Source organism: Trichoderma atroviride, chromosome 2 (genome assembly GCF_020647795.1).
Source record: "Trichoderma atroviride chromosome 2, complete sequence".
NCBI classification, from domain to species: Eukaryota; Fungi; Ascomycota; class Sordariomycetes; order Hypocreales; family Hypocreaceae; genus Trichoderma; species Trichoderma atroviride.
Window position 1 is genome coordinate 4,961,027 of NC_089401.1, and position 24,745 is coordinate 4,985,771.

General features: G+C 49.9%; 8 protein-coding genes across 8 annotated transcripts; 7 read left to right on the forward strand and 1 right to left on the reverse strand.

Annotated features, from left to right (window-relative positions):
• Positions 1-208: 208 nt before the first annotated feature.
• TrAtP1_004450 (uncharacterized protein) lies at positions 209-2,227 on the forward strand (the record flags this gene model as incomplete). Its single annotated transcript, XM_066112304.1, has 4 exons — positions 209-1,061; positions 1,130-1,199; positions 1,257-1,740; positions 1,808-2,227. 4 exons carry the CDS (start codon positions 209-211, stop codon positions 2,225-2,227), a joined length of 1,827 nt encoding a protein of 608 aa, XP_065968387.1.
• A 645-nt stretch (positions 2,228-2,872) lies between these two features.
• On the reverse strand, positions 2,873-3,234 carry TrAtP1_004451 (uncharacterized protein; the record flags this gene model as incomplete). Its single annotated transcript, XM_014083969.2, has 3 exons — positions 2,873-2,961; positions 3,034-3,158; positions 3,230-3,234. The coding sequence occupies 3 exons, from the start codon at positions 3,232-3,234 to the stop codon at positions 2,873-2,875; spliced, it is 219 nt and encodes a 72-aa protein (XP_013939444.1).
• A 244-nt stretch (positions 3,235-3,478) lies between these two features.
• Positions 3,479-6,711, forward strand: TrAtP1_004452 (uncharacterized protein). The gene is made up of 4 exons (XM_066112305.1): positions 3,479-4,487; positions 4,555-4,682; positions 4,780-6,198; positions 6,292-6,711. The coding sequence occupies exons 3-4, from the start codon at positions 5,022-5,024 to the stop codon at positions 6,420-6,422; spliced, it is 1,308 nt and encodes a 435-aa protein (XP_065968388.1). The 5' UTR covers positions 3,479-4,487; positions 4,555-4,682; positions 4,780-5,021; the 3' UTR covers positions 6,423-6,711.
• A 1,151-nt stretch (positions 6,712-7,862) lies between these two features.
• TrAtP1_004453 (uncharacterized protein) lies at positions 7,863-10,927 on the forward strand. The gene is made up of 2 exons (XM_066112306.1): positions 7,863-8,315; positions 8,744-10,927. Exons 1-2 carry the CDS (start codon positions 8,225-8,227, stop codon positions 9,922-9,924), a joined length of 1,272 nt encoding a protein of 423 aa, XP_065968389.1. The 5' UTR covers positions 7,863-8,224; the 3' UTR covers positions 9,925-10,927.
• A 1,006-nt stretch (positions 10,928-11,933) lies between these two features.
• Positions 11,934-15,825, forward strand: TrAtP1_004454 (uncharacterized protein; the record flags this gene model as incomplete). Its single annotated transcript, XM_066112307.1, has 5 exons — positions 11,934-12,041; positions 12,095-12,643; positions 12,732-14,336; positions 14,392-15,224; positions 15,288-15,825. The coding sequence occupies 5 exons, from the start codon at positions 11,934-11,936 to the stop codon at positions 15,823-15,825; spliced, it is 3,633 nt and encodes a 1,210-aa protein (XP_065968390.1).
• An 872-nt stretch (positions 15,826-16,697) lies between these two features.
• TrAtP1_004455 (uncharacterized protein) lies at positions 16,698-18,477 on the forward strand. Its single transcript, XM_014083508.2, has 2 exons — positions 16,698-16,995; positions 17,054-18,477. Exons 1-2 carry the CDS (start codon positions 16,761-16,763, stop codon positions 18,235-18,237), a joined length of 1,419 nt encoding a protein of 472 aa, XP_013938983.1. The 5' UTR covers positions 16,698-16,760; the 3' UTR covers positions 18,238-18,477.
• A 106-nt stretch (positions 18,478-18,583) lies between these two features.
• TrAtP1_004456 (uncharacterized protein) lies at positions 18,584-21,295 on the forward strand. The gene is made up of 5 exons (XM_014083972.2): positions 18,584-18,995; positions 19,117-19,220; positions 19,295-20,615; positions 20,693-20,860; positions 20,930-21,295. The coding sequence occupies exons 1-5, from the start codon at positions 18,950-18,952 to the stop codon at positions 20,998-21,000; spliced, it is 1,710 nt and encodes a 569-aa protein (XP_013939447.1). The 5' UTR covers positions 18,584-18,949; the 3' UTR covers positions 21,001-21,295.
• A 375-nt stretch (positions 21,296-21,670) lies between these two features.
• On the forward strand, positions 21,671-24,599 carry TrAtP1_004457 (uncharacterized protein; the record flags this gene model as incomplete). Its single annotated transcript, XM_066112308.1, has 3 exons — positions 21,671-22,088; positions 22,142-23,240; positions 23,300-24,599. 3 exons carry the CDS (start codon positions 21,671-21,673, stop codon positions 24,597-24,599), a joined length of 2,817 nt encoding a protein of 938 aa, XP_065968391.1.
• Between the last annotated feature and the right edge of the window lie 146 nt (positions 24,600-24,745).

Genomic DNA, 24,745 nt, shown 5'->3' on the forward strand with positions numbered 1-24,745 from the left:
CTTGACTGCTCCCGTCCCGCTGCCGACATTCTCCTACAATCTGCAAAGGTGCGTTGCTCTGCGCCATCGGCAGCACAATGGCAGCGACGGCCTCGGCGTCGGCTGCTTTCCCCCCGTGGCTACGGGCGGCGACCTCGAGGACAGCAACATTTCCAGCCCTCTCAGCGAGGTCGACGATAAGGATGCGAACGACGAAGACATTGAGCACATGCACCTGGATAGAGAACACCTCAGTCTCGGCCCAGAAGAAACCCGGGCCACCGATCACGGCGGATCCGACTCTGACAGCGCCCTTTCCGACGCAGGGTCTGACGTAAACTCTGAGGCCAACGATACCGAAGCTGAAACCCTGAGACTCTATGACACGCCGCAGGCCCAGAGGCACCGTGATGTCGGAATTGAGCGCTTCAATGACGCAGAGCCATTTGAGCACACTCCGAGCAAGCTCCGCAGGGCACTTGTCAACGGTGACGATGACTCTGCCTCTGCCTTTGGCTCCGACAGCCACAGCCACAGAGACGAAGACGAAGAAGACGACGAAGACGAAGAGAATGATGACCACGAACTGCCAACAAAACCTGTCATGGTGATTGTCAAGACCGAGGAAGATGCCCGCCGTGACTCGCAGGAGCGGAAGCGGAAGCGATCTGCCGCCGCTGAACAATCCGATCTGGAGCAGCCGGTGAGGAAACGCACAGGGTCAATATCGGCTGCCAACGGAGATGGCGACGACCATCTGGCAACGGGGGAGGATGACGCGACACCGGCTGCGAACCTCCCAAGCGGAGTCCCGTCTCCCGGGGACGAAGAGACTTCTGCCACGAACCGAGATACGCCACAGGATGATGAGATTCCCGAAGTCCCAAGAAAGACTAAGCGCAGTGGCTCCAAACGGAAGAATGTCATTGCAGATGATGCCGACAGTGAATCTCAAGCCGAAGTTCGTGACGAGCAGAACGACACTGCTGTAGAAGACGAGCCCGAAGCCGACCACGCCGAAGAGGAAGCGGAACCCGAAGCTGATGAAGAGACTGACGCCGCAGCGAGGAATCTGGAAGAATGTACGTTTCGCTGTTTCCCTGAGATGGACTCCGCCTGTTTAATAATACAAGTGCTAATTGGCAACCAGTGGAGAAGAAACAAGCCGCCTACCGGGACTGGACCCAGATCGAGGAAATGTTTGGTATCTTCAGAGATCGGTAAGCTAGAATGCTCTCTCCATACGTATTACGACAGCCCGCTCACACTTCTCCTAGACTTTACAAAGACAGGCTACAGCGACTCGAGGAAGAAGAACAATCGTTGCATGCCCCAGAGCCTACACACCCTGAATACCTCAATATGAAGCAATGCCTTGATGATCGACTAGAGCAGAAGCTGCAAGCTATCAACAGAGAGCACGAATACCGGCTCAAAGCCCTAGAACGGCGCGCAGTGGCACAGAGAGCTCAAATATGGGGCCAGTACTTCCAAGCCGTTCGAGAGAAGCGAGAACAATCTTTGGAGGGCCTGAATAGGCAGTGGTACGATGTCCAGAGTGCTCGACGAAGTGCACACAGTTTGCCGGACTATGGCCTATTGTTCCCAAAAGATCCTGCACAGCGTGTCAGGAATGCGATTGCCTACAACACCGAGGTGTCGACACTCGCCGGTCTCGCCAAATACGAAGGTTTCCCGGCGGGGCCAGAGCTTCAAGGGGCATCTGCATCAGAGCTGGAAGCTGATATGGCCGCCATGGAAGTGAGTGTGAGATTCTCCATAAAGCTGGCCATTCTGTAAAGTTTCGCATTTGCTGACTTGCATTCAGCGAACCCGGCGCGTGCGACACAAGCCTTCGATAAGCCATATCCGCGAGGAATATCAACCACCACACTTGACTCGCCTCGACCCGGCGGGAGAGCAGTTCGTTAAGAACACACCTTGGGCAAACCCAAACCACTCAGCCCATAAGTTCTACCCGCATCCGGTGTCGGCAGAAGCACGCCCTGAGGCTGCTGCAGCGGCTGTTCCTGCTGGTCGAGCGCCTCCAAACGCGCCTCCTCCTGCAGCCGACCCCAAGGCAGCCCTCGACGGCCCGGGAGCAGCTCGATCGCCTGCAACTCTCTCTGCACGACTATCTGAATCTCCAGAAATGACGCGGAATATCTTGAACCCAGCGTCTCACCAAATGAAACGAATGGGCAGCATGCCAGGACTCAGTCGCAGCTCAAAAACAGCAGCGGCTTGACGCATGTCCACTCCTTGCATCGCTCAAGAATAAGCCGCCCAATTTGGGTTATGGCATGAGGATTTCTGCGTTCAGATATTAATGATACCCAAGATCAGGGCTTGTCATTGGCTCCTTGTAAGGGAAATGCGGCCTATGTTTTCTTCTCTTCTCTTCTCTTCTCTTACCCTCTTTTCTTTTTCCTTTTCCCTTTTTTTTTCTTTGCAACAGGTCATGTCTGTATATGTGTACATGCGTATTTTGCCCTTGAGAATTCCAGGTTGGGTAAACGGGTAATAAAGATATGGTGGCGTTTTCATGTCCAAGTTTTAGGAAGCTGGCACTGGCGGTAATGGATTGTTTGTTTTACATGGCAGAAAGGAGGTCTATAACTTTCTAGCAAGGGTGGCTTGTTTTCACATTATCCTACAAATAGCAAAGGGCGGCACGGTATTTATATAGTTGAATGCGATTGCTTGGAGTTTTTTCTGATGTATTGGAGAGTAAAGCCATAAGGTCACCTTTAAATTTTGACAGTAGTAATATACACAGCAAGTCTAGCTGACGGATCGTAATTTGCAACGCCGAAGCGCCTCTGAATTCTTTTGAGATGTCATTCTTCCATTCCTTCTTCCATTTTGTCGTAGTTTATCCTATTTTCCTTGTTTATTTTGCCTGGGCCGGCTTTCGAGGCTCGTCGGGCACCTTGACGTCGGCGAAATCGTCCTGGCCGACGGCATTGATTGTATAGTAGTCTATAAGGAGTACATTAGCGCGAGTGCTCTATGAGATTGGGCAAAGATAATGGCAGATTGAATGAAGCATACAAATTCCCGAGACAAGCGCAAAGAGGCCAAGTCCTGTGGCGGCATTTCTGAAGAGATATGGGCGTCTGGCTCGGACGAGGGCTGGGCCTTGCCGCAGTCGCCGGTCGTAGTAGGTAGTGTGAGACCTGAAATGGAGTTTGCGTCAGCTATGCGCAATTCTGTATAGTGAATGATTCGCATGGAGGGGGAAACCAACGCCATTGCTTGTATGTCGAGGGCTGTAGCTGGGTTTTTCCTGACAAGATACAGCAGTGATTTGGATCAATGCGCCGCTTTCTCGAGGCCGAAATGGATCGTATCATGCCATGCGCCACAGAGTGGGATGAGCGCTGTAGCAAAGCGGCATTTCCCCGGCTAAACGCTTCTAGCAGCCTCGGGCGCCTGAAGCTTGGCGCTCTGGTCCAAGTTATAGAGCACGTTTGGACTCTTCTTCCAGCAGGGATCAGCCACTTTGGACCCGCGTCACGTTCCGTCGCCAAAACCTTTGCAAGCTCGCCCAGGCAACTCCGAATTAGCAAAAGCCAATCAACCTACACTGCCTGCCTGCGATTTCCCCAACATCGCCAGACGACAGCCCCCTCCAGCGCCATTATCGACCGGCGCCCCATTCGATTGTTGCGAAGCCGTGCGACGAGCTGCGGTAGCTGGAAGTGGGAGATTGGCGCAGGGCATGACGATACGAGACGACTAGAAGAAGACAAGATATATTATGCCAGTAGCCTAGCCTTTTTGTCGCGCGACCTCAATGCTGCATCGCTATTTCGCATTTTCCTCCGTCTGATGTTGTCCACTTCTCTGTGTCCACCATTCCTCTCGATTGCTCACTGAGAGATTCACGACTGCCCAGCCACCTCGAAGAACCCTAGCTCGACGTCATGGCTGCTGCCGCATCCTCCACCCTCTCAGTGCCAGACCAGATTCGCCAGCTCAACGACGCCCGCAAGCTCGTCCTGGGCGATGTCAAGTACTATCCCAGCGTGGTCAGAGGAATCCTGCCCATCATTGGGCCCCAGGCACCTATAGAGCTGCGACGATGGGTCACGGACTTTTTGGCCGAGGCCTTTGCTACGCCCGCGCTGCCAAATTCAGAGAAGGAGACGATACAGCCATACGTGTTGACGACGCTAGAGACGCTGATTGAGCAGGAGGTTGATGCGCAAGTGCTGCGGAATGTGATACAGACGGCAGCGAGTATTTATCCGCTGGCCATGAGGTGGATGTTGGTGGCCTCTCTTTCCTAGCTACTGATGTGGGAATGTCATGATTACTGACTATTCTTTGCTGGCAGCATTAACAACAGCTACGATACGGTGACGTGGGAGCGGATGGTGAGTATCAAGCAGAAGATCCTGCAGATGTGGGATAATGTCCCGCCAACTGTGAGGATATGCTGCATAAAGTTTGCCCAGCGAGTAGTGCTGGCGCAGAGCGTTGCCTCGGGGGCTGAACATAGGGTAAGATATAAAGGCCCGTCCCAAAGTAAAGCAAAGCAAGTATTCTCATCGTTCAATGTTACTCTAGTATGGCGGCGGTTTGGACGTCTCTCTAGACAAAGTCCCACCCAACCACCAGACGCTCGATCCTAGAAATCTCGAGGCTGAGGCGAGCGGGTTGCTGGACCGCATGCTGAGTATTCTTCAAGGGAACAAGTAAGCCTTTTCTTCTCCCCCCTTAACACACTTGTTTCTACGTTATATATGGCCATTACGCCAAAAAGTTTGCAAGTGCCGTGCTCACCTAGTCTAGTGATGGCCTTCTAGTAGACGCAACTTTGAATTGCTTGTCCATCATGGTGCGGACTCGTCCAACCACATCAAATCGAATTCTCAATGCCTTGCTCAGTTTCAACCCTCTACAAGCCGCCAACTCGCCATTGACCCCCAAGACCAAGGTGATGATCAAGTCCATGGAGAAGACGGCCCGGTTGCTATTGATTCACCTGACTAAGCGAGACCCCCATAACCCAATCGTGCCTAGAATACAGCAGCATGTCGAGGGCACAATGCGTATGGTGGCCGAGCTCTTTGACGGTGCCGGGCGGAAAAGACCACTGGAGCCCAAGCCGCAAGATGGATATGATGTCAAGCGCCCGCGGATTGAAGCCTCCCAAGTCCGGATCCCCCCCCTTGGGCCCAGGTCCCCATAGCCTGGCCGATGTCTTTACCCTCATTGGCAACGATGGACTCAAGTTCTTCGACGCCTCTCAGGTTCCCCACAGCCTCGTAGCCAGAATCGCTGTGAATACTTTGTCTAGGCTGGATCCCCAGGTCCTAGCAAAGGCTGTAGATGGTGTTCGCGGCCGACTGGAGATGCTCAACAACAACCCTCCTCCGGAGCTGAATCCAAACACTGCTCCTCTCGGCGTTGAAGAAGACGAAGACGACTATGAGCCAGACTTTTATCAGGCTGAGGATACGGAGCAGATTTTGAACAAGTTGGATAATGCGCCGGCACCTGCTGCAGCCGAACCTAAAATAAGCTTCGATGATACCCTTGGGCTGAAGTCTTTCAGCCTTCCCCAGCCACAGCAGCTGACGCCGGAGATGGCCCTCAACGCGGGCAGTGGAACAGTGACAAGAGTGTTGGACATGATGAAGTCACTGGACGAGCCGAGTGTAAAGAAACAAAAGGCTGGTTTCAACCGGCTTGCAGCAAGCTCCGAGAGCAGAGACTCCTGGATGACCATCTTGGCGCGGTTAGCAACACGATCATCCGCTGGTCTTCAGGAAATATTAGTAAAGGGGGAAGCGGACGAATCGACTCAGGCACCATCCCTCAACAACAGTATTCGAGAAATACTTTACAACTACATCATGGAAGACTTTCGAAATCACATCGACGTCGCAGTATCATGGCTCTGCGAAGAATGGTACAACGACAAGGTGCAGATGAAAGCTGGCGGAGACCATCCGATGTACTACGAGAAGTGCACGCTCCGACTCATTGACGGATTTCTCCCTTACCTACGCCCGCAGGATAAGGTTCTCACTCGTTTCCTGAGCGAGATACCCGAGCTGAATCGAGCGATTCTCTCTCGTGTGAAGCACATGTGCCGAGATCCGAGTGTGACACAGCTGGCATTGACTAGCTTGCTGTACTTGGTGATTATGCGGCCTCCCATCAAAGAAGCTGCGCTGGACGTTGTTCAAGATATATGGACAGACTGTATGTGATGTTTCCCTTTCCGTTCTTCCCTTTGTTCAGCATGCGTATATACACGCCTGTCAATAGAGAGATGAAGCTAACATTCTGGCACAGATGAGGATGCTAGGACCATGGCAGCCAAGTATCTTACCAAGTACCGACCGCTATTCATAGAAAATGCGACAAAACGCGAAAGTAACGGTAGTCCAGCATCAGCACCAGGTGGAGATGCAATCACCGCATAGAGAGCCGTACCACTGTGCAGCGTATTCTAGAAGGAAGAGGGCCGGAGGTTACGCCCCATAGTTCGAAATATGAGAATTGCAACAGTTTTAAAAGCTGCATCAAACGAATAGGCGTTGTTTCAACTTTAGATGGGATCATCACAGATTGCGTGGGCAGGCCATGATTGGACAGAATAGAGGCCGCGGAGCAGAGACAGACAGGGACTTTACTGGTCATAAGTCATAATTATGGCGTAGAATTTTAGTGTACACATGAAGGAGGCTTAGGCAGGCAGGCAGGCAGGCAGGCAGGCATATTTGTTCACTGCTACGGGAACATGAGAAAAGACGGCGCGGATATCCGGGATGCGAGACAGAGATGTTTACACAAGGATGGAAATTTGACAATGGGATGAATGCTGCCAACGGTCGAAAGTGTATTTCAAGAAGGTCAGAGATGGGATATTGTATTTGGACAAGAATTGGCGAGCAGATATATATACCTAGCTGCTGTGAAAACACTATTATGATATAGAGGAGACTTTTTATCTTTTCATCTTTCTTCTTGTCTTTTTTTGCATAGACAATCAACCGGAATTATGATTTTTGTGTTCTTGGCTAAAATCAAATGATGTTTCTTAGAGAGACGTTGATCAGTTTTTCTTGGTCTTAAGAAGGGCTGCTCTTAGAAGGAATGAATGGCCTGTTTACCAACGAACAGTTAGACAGGCCGCCCTGTAGCTTATATCTCGCTAGCGAGGGTTAGTGTATTGGCCATGCAAGGAGAGCAACGACGGCGTTGGACTCGCTTTTGATCCAAGACAGTAGCGATACCCCGTATTTCGTTTCTCGTGTAAGTACTATCAGTATCATGCGACTAGAATGTCTGAATACGGATCACTCGCTCTACCTAGGTAGGCAGTGCATGAAGTAGGACGTCTGTGTTGACATCATCGCGACGGCCCGTAATAACATCGCCGCGGCATCTTATTGGAGTTGCTCCCACCTCTAACCAAAGCGCCACCGTTGCCTGGTCAGCGGCTGCATCTTCAGGATCTCTACCTGCAGTATCTCTCCGACTAACGGCGTAGTGACACGTGAAGCCTTCAAAGGACAAAGTAAAAAGCCCTTGCAGCAGTGTTTTTTATTGATTCTGGATACCTGGTACCTAGCTGACTGCATGTTGTAGTTGGGGGAGTGGGCTCAGTGCTGATTGAAGCGACGAGAGACAAAGGCGGCAGAGACAGGTCTTGGATGAGCGGGCAAGATAGGAGAAGGGATTGATTGTTTTCTCTTTTTTTTTTTTGTCATTGGAGCGAGACGCTTGGTCGGTGCGATTTGGAACTTCCCCTTTTGAGAGGCCATCCATTACGCGCCTTGCTGCTATTAATACTTAAGGCGAACAGTTGCCATCCCTTTGACCCGATGTATATGCCGAAGCTGGATCTTATTGACCAACAGCTTACGACTGTTTGTGTATCTTGCCCTGGGCTCTATCTGTATTCTTTCATCTCTTTGCGGAGAAGCATCCGCTATTATTACTGTCGTCACATCCATACCAATCCCCAGCTCAGCTCATCTCATTCCATCGCTTCAGCTGGCCTCTCCCTGCAGAACCAAAACCCCGGCTCGTCGTCCAGGGTCTCCCGCCGGCTCCGCGGCCGCTGACTTGACAGCGCAAGATTAAGACGGCGGATCGGCTTCATTAGTGCTTGCAGCATTAACCGAAACGAAACACGACCGGCAGCTTCTCGAGCCTCAGATAAAGGAGGGCCTCGCACTGCATAGCATTGATCAGACTCTGATACAGTACGGAATTCATCATGGCCATGCAAGACAAAAAGGTGCTGCCGAAGAGCCCCCTTCATCGCCTTTCGAAGCAATTCTTCGCCAATCGCCAAGATCCATCTCCAGGTAATGTCTTGTCTATTCCTTTATTCCCCTTCTGTCTTTCCGTCTTCCTCTCCTCCCTTCTTCGCCTTGTCTCGCTCTCGTGCCCTTGTTTCGCTGCACGTTGACGCAAGTCCTCGCTGCCAGGTCCAGTTTTTAATGAGTAACGGCCAGCGCGCTGCATTGCCGCTCATTTACGCGAAAACGAGCGAATGCTTGCCGTACCCACCACTCATATTAATTGCAGATGAGACTTTGTGCCTAATCCTGTAGTGCGCTCGCTGCACAACCTTTGAATCTGATTACGCTTGCACACTGTACTGCACTGCACAGATCGCATCTGCAGCAGCCTCCACCAACGCCATCTCTGCTTTTCCACCATCACACTCTCTTTCCATTACCACTTACTCAGCCGGGTTCATTCGCTAATCCCGAGCCTCCACAACTCGCAGCCCATTCACCCTCGCTAGATGATTCTCCAGGCACGAGGACCTTAACACCAGCTTCTGCCGGCACCGTCAACGCCATGCCGAGTCGTGCCGCCTCCGTTTCAAAGCAGGCCTTGGCCCGAACGGCCACGATCCGCAGCGTGCCCAGCGTCGAGGGCTCCGAGACGAGTCCCGAGAGCAACCTCGCCAGCGGCCTCTCCAGCAGCGTCAACAGCAAGGCTAGCGCCCTGTCCGTCACAGCGTCGAATGGCGCCCAGATCGAGAGAGCACCGTCGCCTGCGGCCAAGCCTGATGTCGACAACGCCGCCAACGCCAACGCCAACGCCAATGGCCTCGTGCCTCGGGTTGTGGAATCATCGCCGGCCCCCGAAGAGGTCAGCGGTTTGGCGGAAGGGGACCACGACAACCACGATAGCGCGCAGTGGGATTCGACAATTGGCAAAGCCGGCTTGGGAAAGACGGGCCGAGTCATCAACAAACTCGTCAGCGACAACGAAGCCCTGAAGCGCGAAATCAAGATTGAGCAATTGCGAGCAGAAGAAGCAAAGCAAGCGGCTAAGCTGGTCGAAGACAAGATGGAGCGCATGATTAGCGACTACGAGAGCCGGCTACTAGAAGCAAACGTCACCAAGACGCTGCTGGCGAGAAAAGAGCGGCAGGTCGAAACACTAATGGCCACGGTCGATACCGAAAAGAAGAAGACGGTGGCGGCCCAGGAGCTGGAGCGAAACTGGAGGGACGAGATGGAAAAAGTCAAACACGACGCAAAGACGCAAGTCGACGATGCGACAAGCTACGCGCAGCTGATGGAGGGCCGGTACAATGCCATCTCCTCCCATTGGCGCGACCAGGGCGACGAAGTCAACAAGGCCATCTCCACCATCAAGACCGAGATCAACACCATCGTTGACGAGCGCAAGTCGGATGACGATAAGATCCAGACCCTGCGAGACTTGTGCGAGCAGCAGGACAGCAACATCCAGAAGCTACGGCGCGAAAAAGAGGACATTGCGCGGTTGTTTGAGCAGTACAAGGAGACGCAGGAGAGCGACCTGAAGGATATGAAGGAGAACGCCAAGAAGACGGAAGAGGAGCAGCAGAGGCTATTAGACGAAGCTCGAGAGACGCTTCACAAGCTGAGATGGGCTCTAAATGTTAAAGAGAACGTCCAGGGCGCCCAATAATGAAGGCATTCCACCAGCACCACTTTCTCTTCATCTGCGCTCCTCGGATATTCTCTTGCATTGTTCCCCCCCTAGGGTTCTCTTTTTCTTCACGGCCACACTTCTCTTGGCGTTATTGCTCTGTATTTTTCCAAACTTGCCGGTCGGTGCATTCTCATGGAGGCTCTATGCGAAATGGCTTTTTCTTACTTGCTCGACGTTTCTTTCTCCCGTTATACTTCACACCACCTTTATACAATACACAGCGACTTATATAATGATACCACATCTCCTCCGCCTCCCTCCCATCGTCTCTTCCATTCTTTTCTTTTTCTTCTTCTCGAATTTTTGTCCTCTTTACTATTATTGTCCTTTTTACTAGTTTTTTTTTTCCCACTCGTTGCTATTAATTGTTTAAAGAGAGCGGCAAGTTGGCTGTGTACAGGATATGATGTTCCTCTTCCCCTCTTTTATTTTCTTCCTTCAATTTTCCTCCTTCTACCTTTCGCATGTTAGGAAGCCTTTGCTATTACGATACACTCGGCGTTGGATGCATTTAAACAAAGAACAAAGAAAAGAAGAAATTTATATTGTATTATCTCTACTGCTGCGCTGTATTTGGCCGTCTAGGAGCTCCAGCTTCTTAGAGCCAGGTACTGCATGCTGGATACTAGATGCTAGATCGAGAAGAGATTTACCTGCGAGAGAAATACACATCGCACTTAGATAAATAAACGAAGAAACAAAGGGTCGGATATAGGCATTAAGAGAATGGCAAGATAAGGAACACAAAAGCAAACACAATATACCTGTATTGGATAGATTTGTACATTGAATACTTCCCTTGCTGTCAATTTTTCATGTGTCCTGGATGTAGTCGGCTCTGGGTATTATATTGGGTGCTATTTGAGAGGATAGATAGACTATCAAACCTGCTACTTCAAATACCTAGGTAGGCTATTGAAACACATGCAACCATCTGGAATAGGGCTCACAGCTGGCTCAGCATAATGCTCCATCATCGTGCCTTGTCTGAAGAATAGATTGTGCTGTATTTCAGATACGCATTGTGTAACAAAAGAAGCTTGCTTGTGTTACAATCTTCACTTATTTAATACCAACTATTCGGTACACAATTCACATAATAAGTGCTCGACTCGCCATCTCAAGCATGTTGCATCGTGTATTGAGTAATGAACACGCAGCAGCAGTACATATTTGGACTAGATGTAGCACATCCCCCAATTGTCCGAATCGCGCTCTGTTATTCACAAACAACGTTAAGATGGTATGCTCTAGAATCAATACAATAAACAACCTTATCACTCTAAAAGCTTATCTGCAGTGATGCTGTGAATCGTGCTACAACGGCGATGCTTTGCGGTGAGCAGAACACGTGCTTGACGCTGCACCTGCCATTCAAGCTGCCACTCGCCTGGCAGCTGCCCACAGAGATACAAATCAGATATAATTTCTCGCTTTGTTTATTTATTTTCTTCCCCCCCTCTTCCTCTTCTTTTCACCTTTTCTTTCCTCACCTCCACGCGCTTTGAATTTATGCGCAGTACAACCACCCTCCTCCTTTGTTCTCTGCTAGCACAGCATTATTTCGTCGTTGAAGCTTGCCCGGCGTTGTTTGTTTCGGCACCCTTTGCACTTGTGTATTGATTACATCGGTGCCAGCTCGAGCTTTGCGTCGGGCGTCTGTGTTTGGCTTCTCTGATCTTCTGCAACATCGGCCTGTACGCGGTGACAATCTTCAAGGCTATCTTGGGCATCTATCCATCGCGGTAGTGATTTGTCTATCCTTGGGCTGATTTTACACAGCTGTGAAGGATTTTGGTAAGTATGGGTTTGTTCAAATCGCCTTCTTCTTCAGTGGATATGGATTTTTGTCGCGGGACACTCCGTCCGCAAAATGTCCATGGAGATGCACAGAAAGCAAAGATACTGATCATTCTTTAGTCTGTTGATGTTATATCTGAAGTTCTCTACTGTTTTGTTGCATTGTACGACACTATTCTTGCGTGATGGATCAACAAGATGAGTTTGCAGAATTCTACATTACGTGCAATCCTCCGCTGCTGCCACGAGGCGTCAAGCACATCATCAATTCAGTCAAGTCAGCCTGTACGAATGTATGTGTTACAGTATCTTGATCCACTTGGTACCTGGCTTATAATTTTTCAAGGGCGAGCTGTATGAAATTCTATACGAGCCGGACATCCCATGGTTCAAGTGTTTTACCATGGGCAAGCACAAAGAATCTGTGACTCGCATTATTCAAGACCTTATGCTTGAATTGGTGAACCTTGAAGTTGCCCGTCCTGACTTTGATGTCCAAAAAGACGTGGTTGACACCGACGTTCTTCAAGCTGATGCCACAATGAAAGCGCCGGAACCACGTTTGGCATCATGGATGGTGTATCAATCACACGGTACAGACAAATATGATGAATTCATTGAGTACCAATATCCAGCGTTCATGGCCTCTCTTCCACACAAGGCAATTTGGAGAGGACTTGAGAACTCAAGTGGCTCTTTTGAGAATTTCTTATCTGCATTCCGCCTTCTAATCAAATCCGAGAATGCTCCAGCCACCACCGCCGACTTTGCTCTTTGTAATGATTGTCAAATCACTTGCAATATGAGACAAAATCTGGTATACATCGGATCTTCTACTTCAGCGGCGGCCCTCAAGAAGGTGCTTAGAAAGCTTGAAACAATGCTGAATCTCTTGGTAAGCATCTTTCTCTTTTCTTTCTTTTTCTTTCTTCTTTTTTTTTTTTTTTTTTGCACAAAGGTTTACCGCGCCTAATACAATGTAGTCAACCAAGGTCAAGGTAGTAACACACTCCATTCTGCCTGAAGGACCAGAAGATGTCCGACTCGCATACAGATGGCTGCACCGGATTGGATTGCACCAGGCGACGTTTGCCGTTCCATGCGGCAATCTTACCATAGCAAATGAGTACGCATTGCTTCTGAATGCGGCTGCCATCCGAATGGAGAAGAAGAACAAGGTTGGGCGCTGGGTACCTGATGAAACTGTATACCCATTGCAAAGTGCACCGAAAACCAACGTGGGACAAGGATTTAAAGTCTTCAAGAACTTTCATCCCCGTCCCAAGCCACGATTTGCGGACATTCGCCCGATGCCATATGGACCACAGCCTGCAGGGAAAGAGGCCTCTTCGTCCGCAGAAGCACAAGAACCCAAACCAGATGCAGGCAATATGGAGTCGGCTATGCTCGGACAAGGAGCTGAAGATTGCCACGGAGCCCCGGGCCCAGAGCTTTCCGGCGGGGAAAATCTTCCTCTCGACGAAAAGCCGCCTATCTTAGGTCGACAGACTCATACATCTGCAGTCAAAGAAGAAGATTCAGCAGAACTTGTACAGAGATCGCGCTTTGTTGAGACATTACTTCTAAATTCTCCCCCACCACAGTCATATCGCGACAACCTTATAGACTGGGTAGAAGGCGTAGAAGACGTGGCTCCATCTGAGTCTGAGATAAATGACTTCAAACAAGATGAGCTTCTCATCTCCTTTGATGCGTCAAGCAACGAGTCTCTGGGCGGTATCGAAGCTTTCAATGCTATGGAACCAAGCCCAATGAACGATGAGCTTCGAAGTCTTCACGAAGGAATCATGCAACTTGATCAATTTGAACAATCTGATGATCTGATATTGCTGGATAACGAACCAGAAGCCCCAAGAGCGAATATTGTGCGAAAATCAGATAACGACCTAGCTGATATGTGTCTCTTGAGCGGCGAAATACCTCAAATCGAGAACGCGTTTTGTCCTGTGCTGGACAAAGACGCCACAGCGTTGGACGAGAGCAATCCTCTTGAAGCTTGGAAGATGAATGCATTTTCTGATGGCTTGGTTCGTTTTGGACTAATAGAAGAAACACCGAGAAAAGTCTACCGAACAATGAATCAACAAGCAGGCCGTGCCAACAGCAAAGCAACCAAGGGGTCTGCTCCTCACCAGCTTGAAGAAGCTGCATGCCGAGAGCGTATACAAAAGAAACTCGACGCTCTTGGACCTCCTACTGAACAGAAGAGCGAAGTGAAAGATGTGCCCAAGACCCGTGAGGTGAGCCAGGACTCGGTATCTGGCCCGCCTGCTGAAAAACCGTCGGCGGTTAAGAACCCTCCAAGTCAAGCGGATTCTAGTAAAGATGACATATTTACTATAACCCGTATTGAAAAGCCCGCATTGAGCCAGAAAAACATTTCACTGGCAAACGTCGTCCTACCTGGCCCTGCAGCCAGGCGGCTATTACACAGCCAAGTCACAGAGTCTTCCAATGTCTGTGGGAGTTCTGCACCTCGGCGTCGTTCTCCTGGAAAGAGTAGTGTTGCTACAGTAGGAGAGCGCCCGACTGTTAGAGCACCGGCTAAAAGAGGACCAAATCCAGTGGTAAGTCCACATATGCCCTGACAATCATCTAACGCTGACAGAAACGTCCCTCCAGTGTGAAGATGAATTCCCACCACTTGGAGGAGGTCCATCGTCGTCAAAGAAACAGGTAAGAAATCTAGTGTCATATTCTGATGCCGCCAAGCTGTCGAGCTCTCGGCCTCCGCAAAAGTGGCAGACAGTTGCCAATTTACAAACTACCAATGAGCAAGTGCGACCCTTATCGACTGAGGTATTCCCTTTGACAAGTGGTGTGGGTAAGAGAAAGTCCAAGGAGCCGAAAGACACCATTCCCGAAAATCACTTTGACTACGCTGTGCCACAGAAGAGTGACATTTTGCGTCGTTCGGAAGACTGTCTCAAAGCAATGTCGCAGGTCCTTGAGCCATCTCCGGGTCACGTTTCATTAGAAGTTATTTTTGGACGCATCTATATCAAAAAGCTGGCTCCAAGTATGGTGAAAGATAGCGCTTCTGAGTATTCATATCAATCAGTCACTGAGGCGGCCAACTTTTTGAACGGCTCTAAATTTCCACCGGATTGTGTCGGCTTCTCCCCGATTCTATCGACCATGGGAGGTGATGCAGATCTGCTCGCCAATATTACGCCGCCGGGCGATTTGCCATGGCGCCTGTCTGAGAGAGAAATCTGGTACGATTTTCAGTGCAAACTTCCTGACTCTCGAGATGAATCCTTCGTCCTTGAGCTGAACGCCAAGACATTCCAATATCGATGCAGGGGCCCACGTAAGGAGCTTTTCTCCATGTACATGCACTGTCCTGGGAGAGCTTGGGACATGAAGGCTCGTGGAGCTCGGTCTTCTGCTCTGGGAGGCGAGGCGAGATTCGTATGTTTTGCTGCGTCTCTGTTTGAGCATATGGCCATCCAGTAAGGCAATTGGGAGCACTTGTATATCAAGGTAATATTAAGCTAACATGTGCTTTTCTGCAGTGTCAATGACAACAATGGCGATGTAACAATCGAATTTTCCGAGAATGCAGGTCTCAACACCGCCGTCAAAAGCATCACCATGCGCCAAGTGGCAGAATATCGCCACCAAGGGAAAGCCGATAATTCCCTTCTCTCCATCACGATGAAGTATATATTGAAAGAGGGCATCTCTCCAGTCATGTGCGACCGTAATCGGATTAAAATAGCAGACAGGAGAAATTTTACCACTCCTGACGGCTCAGCGAACAGCGCTTTGCCTCATCAATATATGGAAGCGAGTATAACGTCTGCTCGTCTCTCCTCTTTGTTTGAGGAGAATGTTCAGCTCGAGAGCGGTAACAAGGCTGCTTGGGATATGGACCTCCTCGACGGTGAAGGCGTTTTTGGAGATATACTTCGGCCAGCGTTTGGTATGGTCACGCACATGGATTCAATCGGGGCGTCAAATAATACCAGGAGATATGTCAGTAACACTGACGCATTTCACGAGCCAGTTGTTGTTTCGACTGGCAAAAAGAAGATGATGGAGTTTTGGTGAGAGCAGAAGGCCTGTGGCTACTATGCATGTATGAGAGCTAGGTTGCATTATGTACGAATAGTGTCTATCAATAACATTGACTTCATCTTGTCCAAGAAGCTTACGGCTAAAACTTGGGGTCAATGATTGATTAGTGGAAAAAATGTCTAGAAATCCAGCCGTCACCAGATAACTAGATTAGATTGGCAATTAATCTATGTGGCTGCCTTGCTAACTCGTTATACGTGAATTTTTCAGCAGCACGTTAGCTCAGCTACAACAGTATCTTTTGCTTTGCATTTGTAGTGCCCCTCTGTTGTATATGTCGATAATAAAACATTCAAGTAGCAAAGCACTTTTCATGAGTTGCTTTAGACGTAGTTTTACGAGCACTTGTCCATAAAATAGAATATTACTAATTCACACCTCAGCTCATTATATAGCATCTCGGAACTATCTGTGGCGAGACCCATACTGCAAAAGGCTAAAGAGGGCGTTTTTGCTTCCGAGTCTGTCAAAACAGATGGCATTTTGAATGAAGTGTACAAGTCCCATGATGTAGTTGTCATTACTAAATTACCAGTTGCGCTGGCGATTCTTCTTGTTCTTTGTCTTTGTGACTTTCGTACATTGACAGGAAAGGAAATAGCAAGATGGAGTAGGAGGCATAAGCCCATATTACGATCTGTAACAATTCCACGAAATGCTAGGGCGCCCGCAAGAATCGTATCCGGTAAATGTTGTTTCAGGGGTTTCCCCAAAGGAGTAAAAAGCTAGGCCAACCTTTAGTGGCAGACGCTGTGATTCGCGCCATGCATGCTGCTTTATAGTTGGTATCAGCACTAGTGCTCAGCTGGCTTCAATGGATTTTGTGTCGATTTTCTGCCACCTTCATCTTTCTTTCTCAACCGTGCTCGTTACACAGACTAGCCAGTTCCATCTGGCCAATTGCCTCAATGGGGCAGATTCTCATCGCTCTCGTAGGGGGCGTCATTTGCCTGGTGCTCTACTTGCTCAAGCTGAACTCGGTGCTTTCGCACACGCCTCAAGAGGTGGTTGATAGGGCAGGAGAACCACTCACGCGAGAGCATATCAAAGATGTGTTTGAGCGCGTGAAAAAAGATGGGCTCGGTTCGGAGGGGAAGCTGCCACCTCGGAAGGATAGACGGTACATTGTAGTGGGAGGATCAGGTGAGTTTGCTGAAATGTTTCTGAGAAGGATGAGCAGGTCTAATGATTGTGACTCTAGGATTTCTTGGAGGCCAGATCATTTTGCATCTCTTGGCCATGGGGACGCCGCCTGAAGCCATCCGCATCTTGGATGCGCGTCGGCCGTTTACCTTTAGGAAAGAGTTTTCTCAGGGAGCACCGTCAAAGGTGGCATACATTCAGACTGACATCACCAACGAGGCGGCAACACTCAAGTCGTACGATGCCCCTTGGCCTGAAGCTGTGGCTGGCCTGCCGCTCACCGTCTTCCATACGGCGGCTGTGATTCGGCCATTTGATCGATACAAGATTCTCTACGAGCGCACCTCTCGGGTAAACATCACCGGCGCGGTGCATTCACTTGAGGCAGCAAAGAAGGCCGGTGCCAGCGTCTTCATCTACACGTCTAGTTCCAACGCGGCTTTGAAGCAGGTGAAGTGGCTTTTCGCGCCTTGGGGAGCCACACAGCAGCCCGAGGGATTTATACAGAACCTGAGCAACGAAGACTTTTTCGAGCCACTGCGGCAACCACACGAATTCCCTTCCATTTATGCACAGAGCAAAGCTGAAGCCGAGAGGCTGATATGCGGCGCGAACGAAGCAGATGTCGGTGCCGGGGCTCCGGCTCTACTTACAGGAGTGATTCGTCCCGGCAACCCCGTCTATGGACACAAAGACGACAACATTGCAGGTAAAATGTTGGCGCTTGGAGGATTTCCTTCGTGGGTGCCCGCCAATGTGCAGAACTGGATCAATGTGCACAACGCATCGCTTGCGCATTTGCAATACGAACACGCGCTGCTTGGCGAGCATGGGGGAAAAGTTGCCGGCCGGCCATTTATTGTTACAGATAAGGGAAAGCCCGTCCGCTTCCAAGACATCTATACGGTACTGGACAGCGTGAGCACGACGGGCATGAAGGTCAGCTACCCACCACCGGTGCTGATCCTGATGTTTTCGTACGTGGTGGAGTGGTATGCTCTGCTGGTGAATGCGGTGCCGCTGCTGGGCAAGGTTTTGAGTGAGCCAGTAGGGGATATACAGTGGCTGCAGCCGGGTGTTCATGCGACGAGCTTACACTACCTCATCGACGATTCGGAAGCGAAGAAGAAGCCGGCGGATGGCGGAATTGGATACACGCCGTGCTGCACGACTGTTGAGGGATTGTGTAGCCAGGTTGTGGATTGGAACGAGTGGGTTGAGGAGGAAAAGAAGCTGAAGTAGTAGTTAGTAGTCCCGGGTGACGTCTTGATTGATAGCTGTGATGGGGACATTGAAGCTGGTGTCTCGGAGTACATAGTACGACTGTGTAGCATTCTGTGCGAGGCGTCTTGGATAGGTACCTAGGTAGATAGGCACAGATTTAGGTATAACACCCGACGGAAAGCTACAACAATGGCTTCGCTCCTATTGAACTCGTCACCATCGTCAATAGTGCGAAGCCATCGTGCAAATCTCAACCAACTTCAGCGCCACATCGGCCTCAAAACTGTATATAACAGCTCAAGCCACAGCCACAGGGACCCTGCGATCCACCACACAGATCAGACCAGGCTTCTCCAACTTTGATCGTCCCTCTCGATAGCGTGTCGGCTACCAAGTCCATAGTGGGCTCCCAGGGGTCCAAGCTCTTTAAGATTCTCACAGGCGCAGAGCAAGTAGAGCCCGCCAGCCCGTCTCGGCTCTTCCCACACCATTGTCGTATTCGGCTTTATTGCTGGTGCGACGCCATCCTTCGACTCTACGCGCAACGCAACCCCACGGCGCTTCTCAAAAATTCCCGGGTTTCATTGCATTTGCTGGGCCATTGGTCACGCTCTGGCCGCTCTCTGCGCTGCTCCCGGTTGACTTGTACTGTTGCGCCCTTGTATTTCGCTATTCTTCTGGTTTGTAAACAGACGACATCGTTTATAATAGCAGAAGAGACGCCGTCAAGATGGCGTTTGGCATCCTCGAGCCAAGCTCGGGGGAAAAAGTTCCAGGTAGGGAGAAACCCGTGAGGAATCGGTGAGGAGAAGGAAACCCAGAACAGCTCTTGGCGCGGCGCGAGATTGGCTCGATTAATATGTAGCTAATGGCGACTAACGGCGATGATACTTGCAGGCACAACCCATTTCTACGATGACCCTTCGCAGCCCCAGACGGCAACAGAGCAGGATTCCGCGAGGCTGAAATGCGACACCAGCGGAAAGATCCCCATCATCCTCGTGCGTGCCTTGTCCAGCCTCAGCCGCGGATACTGATCAGCGTATAACGTGCTAACATGCTTCATGGCGCGTAGGTCCCGCAGCCTTCGGATGACCCCAACGATCCTCTCAACTGGCCCTTGTGGAAGCGCGACCTCGTCACCTTTACGCTCTGCTGGGCTGGAGTCCTGGCCACCTCGCTCGGGCCCATCTTGGCCGCAAACACCGTCACCCTCTCTCGCATCTTCTCCAAGACGTTTACCAGGGTCGCTCTTTTGACTGGTTATTTCCTGCTTGGCGCCGGCGCCGCTGCCATCTTCTTCGTCCCCTCTGGTCGAGTCTGGGGCAAGCGACATCTTTTCCTGCTGGGCATCCTGATCATCATCGCATCTAGCGCGTGGGCCGGTTCCGTGGGGAAGAACTATGGCAGCTTGCTGGGTGCCCGAGTTCTCCAGGGTGTTGGCACTGCTCCGTATGAAAGCCTGCTCAACGCAGCGGTAGGTGACCTGTACTTTGTTCATCAGCGAGGAGTGCGCATGGCATTCACCAACCTGGCTATTTTTGGCGGAGCCTTTTTCACGCCCATCGTGGTCGGGAAGATTACGGCGGCGATGGGCTGGAAGTGGAGTTTCTACTTTGTGTCCATCTTCATGGCTGCGACGCTGCCTGCCGTGTTTCTCCTGTGTCCTGAGACGGCATATCGCAGAGACGTCAAGCTCAACACCGACACTAATGCCGAAGGTGAAGAGGAGATTAAGCTTCAGTCCCGGATCGCGACGGTTAGTAACCCGCCATCTGATGAGGAAGAGACACCAAAAGGACGCACCGGCTTCGTCCTCTTTCCCACATCAGATGCACTTCAGCCAATTGGAAACGCCAGAACTCCAAAGAAGTCCTTTGTCGAATCTCTATCTCTCTTTGACGGCGCCAAGACGGATGAGCGCTACTGGGTCCTGCTGCTTCGGCCGTTCCCCCTCATCTTCAACCCGGCCTTTGTCTGGGGCTGTCTGATTCAAGGAACCATGATTGGGTGGACCATCTTCATCGGCGTCCTCGTCGCTGCCATCTTCCTTGGGCCGCCATACTTTTGGGGTGAAGTCAAGGCCGGTTACGCCTACACGGGTGCCTTTGTCGGCGCTCTCTGCGGCTTCGCCATCTGCGGCCTCCTCGCCGACTCGAGCGTCAAGTACCTCACCCGAAAGAATCGCGGCGTCTACGAGCCCGAGTTTCGAATTCTGCTCGTCATTCCTATGCTGATTATCGGTGGCATTGGCTTGTTTGGCTTTGCGCTGACTGCTGGCAATGTTATCTCTGGCCAGTACAGCTACATTGTGCCTCTTGTCTTCTTTGGCTTCGAGGTTGCCGGCATGGTTATTGGTGCAGTCGCAAGTTCGTTATACATTGTGGATGCTTACAGTAAGATATCCCTCTGCGATGATGTCACGTACATTGTCGTTCCAAAGTTTCTCTGTAGCCGCTTACACCCGTTATAGGAGATCTCACGGTTGAAGGCTTCACTTTGATGATTATTTTCAAAAACATCTTTAGTTTCATCCTTACCTTTTATGCCTACGACTGGCTCATTAAGGGCGGCATCCAGCACACGATGATTGCCATTTCCATTGTTCAGGTCGTCGTATGCGTGCTTAGCATCCCTATGTGTATGTCCCCTTTTGAAATGCCCTATCCCCACTCCATGGTTCCCGTTAGCTAATAGGTGGACGACGTAGATGTGTTTGGCAAACGTTGTCGAGCGTTTTACCACCGCCATGATTTATTGGCCATTACCGGCTTGCAATAAACGTGTGTCGTTGCCTCCTTTTCGAACTACGTGCGAGCGTTGAAATTTACGACTATGGCGAGATGTCTATTAATACCCGATTGAAAATCTCATCTTTTACTGAAAAATTAATGGGAATAATGTATGGAATGATACCAAAGATAATGGATGGTGCTGGGCGACGCGAGAGATTTGAGCACTCGCTTAATAATGCAGGAGTGTATGTGTATTCTATGTAATTGTAATTGTATCGTGGGGATCTTATAGAATACGGATTGCGTTTTACTTGCAGACAATTACAGAAGAATTCGCGTTTATAACGATTAATCATTAATGAGACGTCAATATATATTTGCCCTGCGGTAGGGGGGATCGCACGTTTCCTACAGACGGCAGCGTTAAATGAGTGTTTCTACACGGGAGAAATTGAATTGGGCGCTGGATAACTTTTCTCTTCTATATACTTCAATCTGCACTACTGAGATGTAGCCTACCTAGGTATCAAACGGTGGTGTGTTAAATAACCAAAGTGATACGTCAAAAACTGCTCTACCAATAAAACAAATAAATCACAACACTTCCATCCATATCTATGACCCCGCACTATATTCGGCCGCATCGAGACTTGACTCCAAGCCATATGAACTGGGTTAACATATCTTTCCTTCTACTCCACAAAACAATATTCAAAATGAGTTTATCGTGTCCCTGGGGCGTAAAGGGACTAGACAAGTCACGTTTCGAAGCTTATGCCAAACTCTTGCGGCTGAAAAATGGCGGCCAGATCGAAGAAGCTTCCAACTTTTCCGAGATGCTCGATGAAGAGATGGAACCAGATGAGCTAGACGACGCTGGTTCCGTCGACGCGAACGAATTCTTGTCGTTTGACGAGGGGAAATTAAAGAGAGCCTTTCTTGATAGGTTGTCTGAGCTTACTGCGAATGAGAAAGGAGGCTATCATGTTTCATCATCTCTGATGATCGAGTGGCCAGATCGAGTCGATATTCTCGTGGCAAAGAATAATGGCTTCAGCAAAGGGGGTGCAACTCTCCGGATACTCGAAACTATAGCCTCTAGTCTCCGAGACATTGCCACGCTGGATTCTTCAGGTCTGACATGCCTTGCCAATCTACATATGGCGAGCTAACAGCGGCCCGTTTAGATGCTGCTACCGTTTCTACCAAGAAGAGTCTTTGGGAATCATTGGTACAATGGTACAAGCCCAGGATAGACTCCGACATGATCCGGGTCAAAAAGACCCTGGATGAGACTATCCTAACTACCAGGGCCCAGGTAAAAACCCCTGCTTCGAACGATTGCACATCATCTCTTCTATCGCACCTCGAGGAGCTTTGTGCTCTTATAAATACAGTGTCACATCCACCAACGCAGGATGACCTCGAAAGAATCGTGAAGTGTGCCCATGATGTACATCTTCTGTATAAAGAGCATGATTTTGATGACATTGCCGGCAAAAATGCCAATACTAGGTCATTGAGAGACGCGCTGGGCTTCCTTGGTAAGTCGCGGACATGCTTTAACACTTTAATCAGAAGCGCAGAGAGGCTCTGCGGTTTCCAAAATCTTCGTATCCTTCCATGGGTAGATTCACCAACTAGCGCAGCCAAACTGAAAAGGATGGATCGAAGCAATGCCTGGTCGTTGAAGAAGACGCTTGAATCGTTGGATCTTGAACTCAACGACAAGACGGCAGATTCCCTTGTCACAGCCGGCAGAAAGAAAAGTCCATGGAACAAGAGCAAACTGCTGCAAAAATTTGACACATTGAAAGCATCGGCTTCCAAAGTACATGCAGAAACGCAAGTCATCTTGGCGGCGACAAATCACGACTGCACGGGCGCAGTCATATTCAAGTACGTGGGCTGCAGTAAGCGCAGCTGTTTCCTCTGCTACAGGCTCGTCCAGAACTTTGGATCCTACACTACAAGGGGGTGCCATGGCAAGCTCTACGATCTCTGGACGGTGCCCGAAACACCTTGGCTTGCGGGAGAGGAACGCTCAAAGCTCATTCAAGCTCTCAAGAATGTCGAAAAGGCCATGAAGGAATCTATACGTGGTGGGAAGACCACCGGACTTGTACACGCTCCTGAGTCTACCATTGGGGGCTCTTCAGTTGCGACCAAGATACCGCAATCTGGCCGAAACCCTTATATGCTATCCCTCGTCTCAGAGTATCTTTCATCACAGCGCCAAAGGACGAGGTCCGGTGCTGACAAAGAAGGAGACTTTACAAGCCTTGAGTGAGTCACTATTTTTTTGAACCAAGTGAATCAAAGTCCTAATATGTTGTTTCTCACAGGGAATTGACGCAGTCTTTGCCAAGCGCAACTGATTATGAAACCAAAGCTCAAGGTCGGGCTGCGAGAACAATCCCGACACCTGAGCAACTGCAAGGCGAATGTGGTATCTGCGAACGAGAGACCAGTCGCCGCTGTCAGTTCTGCAACCTGGACTGGTTCTGCAGTGAAAAATGCCAAGATCAAATGTCATTTTATCATCTCACCAAGTGTTCAGCCCGCGGGATAACAACAGCTGATATGCTTTGTCGTGATGTTATTGGAGATCAAATTCCTCAAGACTCAGAGACGCGTGAGCATTTTGGGTTCACTCGGTGCCACAACCGGAGAGATCAAAGTCACCTCCTTGGCCTTTACCAAGGCCTCATACTCTATCTAGATGTTAGGGCTATCCAGCTTAACGAATGGCGCGAGAAAAATATCCTCGTGAGCAAAATTATAGAGGCGTTTTCCAAATTGTCTGAGAACAATCGTGGGGCTTACTTCCCATGGTTCCTTCGAAACCAGCACATCCTTGATAACTCAACTCCACCACTTCAGCTCGTTGGTGAGGATAATGCCCTCCATCGAGCTATAAATGCGGCGAGACCCTACCTCGACCCAGAAGATCGCGACAAGCATGTTAAACTTTTGGAGCCTCCATCCAAAGGGCATTGCTTCCTGTTTTTCGCCATGGTCTTGGACAGCTCGTATCCGAACCCATATTTGGCCTGGTCTGATTCGTGGTACAATTTTGGTTTTGTCGTCTTCCATAACCAATACGAGGAGCGAAAGCTTGGGGGTATTTACAGTACGCTTGTAGGTGGCAATAAATCAAGCAGAGACTATGATGAAAGTCTAGGGGTTGAACTAAAAGATTATCCCAATCTACCCACATGCTCATTCAACGAATTATGGCTAGCCTATGAAAACGGTGAGCTCGCAAATCTCTTCCGCCGATACGGTCTAGACTCCATCTTCGGTGGCAATTTGGGTCTGGAGGAATTTTTATCTTTCCCGCTGAATCAGCGTCAACTGCGCCCATCAGTCTGGAAGTTGAAGCACTTCCTGGCCATCGATGCCAACCAACCTCTGGGCAACTTTCCCGAGATTGAAGCAGCCGCTCAGGAATATGGGTTTACAGCACAGCTCAACCCGAGAACAGGATTGGCCTTGAGGCAGTGTTATGAGCAGTTGTTTAGAAAGGTGAACCCGCTCAGGGTCCATGAAGCAAAGTCTCATGGCCAATTGTGCGAGTATGCGGAGAGTGTCCTTGATGACATTGATGACGACGTCCGGCAAGTATTGCGGAAGATTAGTTGAAAAGAGGGTTGGACTTGTGCTATAGACCGGTTTGCATCGAATCTCAATCACATACGATCCTAGACGTACTGCACTAATCTAAAGGATCAAAGGTCTCATTTCTTCTGAGTCATATGTGCTGGGAGGTTGTCACGACCATTTACTTA

Excerpts from the sequence above, each read along its gene's own strand:
- TrAtP1_004452 (XM_066112305.1), top strand. The coding sequence starts at position 5,022 with ATGTCGAGGGCACAATGCGTATGGTGGCCGAGCTCTTTGACGGTGCCG. Across the intron at positions 6,199-6,291 it reads TCAAGATATATGGACAGACT|ATGAGGATGCTAGGACCATG; the intron begins GTATGTGATGTT and ends ATTCTGGCACAG.
- TrAtP1_004453 (XM_066112306.1), top strand. The coding sequence starts at position 8,225 with ATGGCCATGCAAGACAAAAAGGTGCTGCCGAAGAGCCCCCTTCATCGC. Across the intron at positions 8,316-8,743 it reads TCGCCAAGATCCATCTCCAG|CCCATTCACCCTCGCTAGAT; the intron begins GTAATGTCTTGT and ends CACAACTCGCAG.
- TrAtP1_004456 (XM_014083972.2), top strand. The coding sequence starts at position 18,950 with ATGGCGTTTGGCATCCTCGAGCCAAGCTCGGGGGAAAAAGTTCCAG. Across the intron at positions 20,616-20,692 it reads ATACATTGTGGATGCTTACA|GAGATCTCACGGTTGAAGGC; the intron begins GTAAGATATCCC and ends CACCCGTTATAG. Across the intron at positions 20,861-20,929 it reads CGTGCTTAGCATCCCTATGT|ATGTGTTTGGCAAACGTTGT; the intron begins GTATGTCCCCTT and ends TGGACGACGTAG.
- TrAtP1_004455 (XM_014083508.2), top strand. The coding sequence starts at position 16,761 with ATGGGGCAGATTCTCATCGCTCTCGTAGGGGGCGTCATTTGCCTGGTG. Across the intron at positions 16,996-17,053 it reads CATTGTAGTGGGAGGATCAG|GATTTCTTGGAGGCCAGATC; the intron begins GTGAGTTTGCTG and ends TTGTGACTCTAG.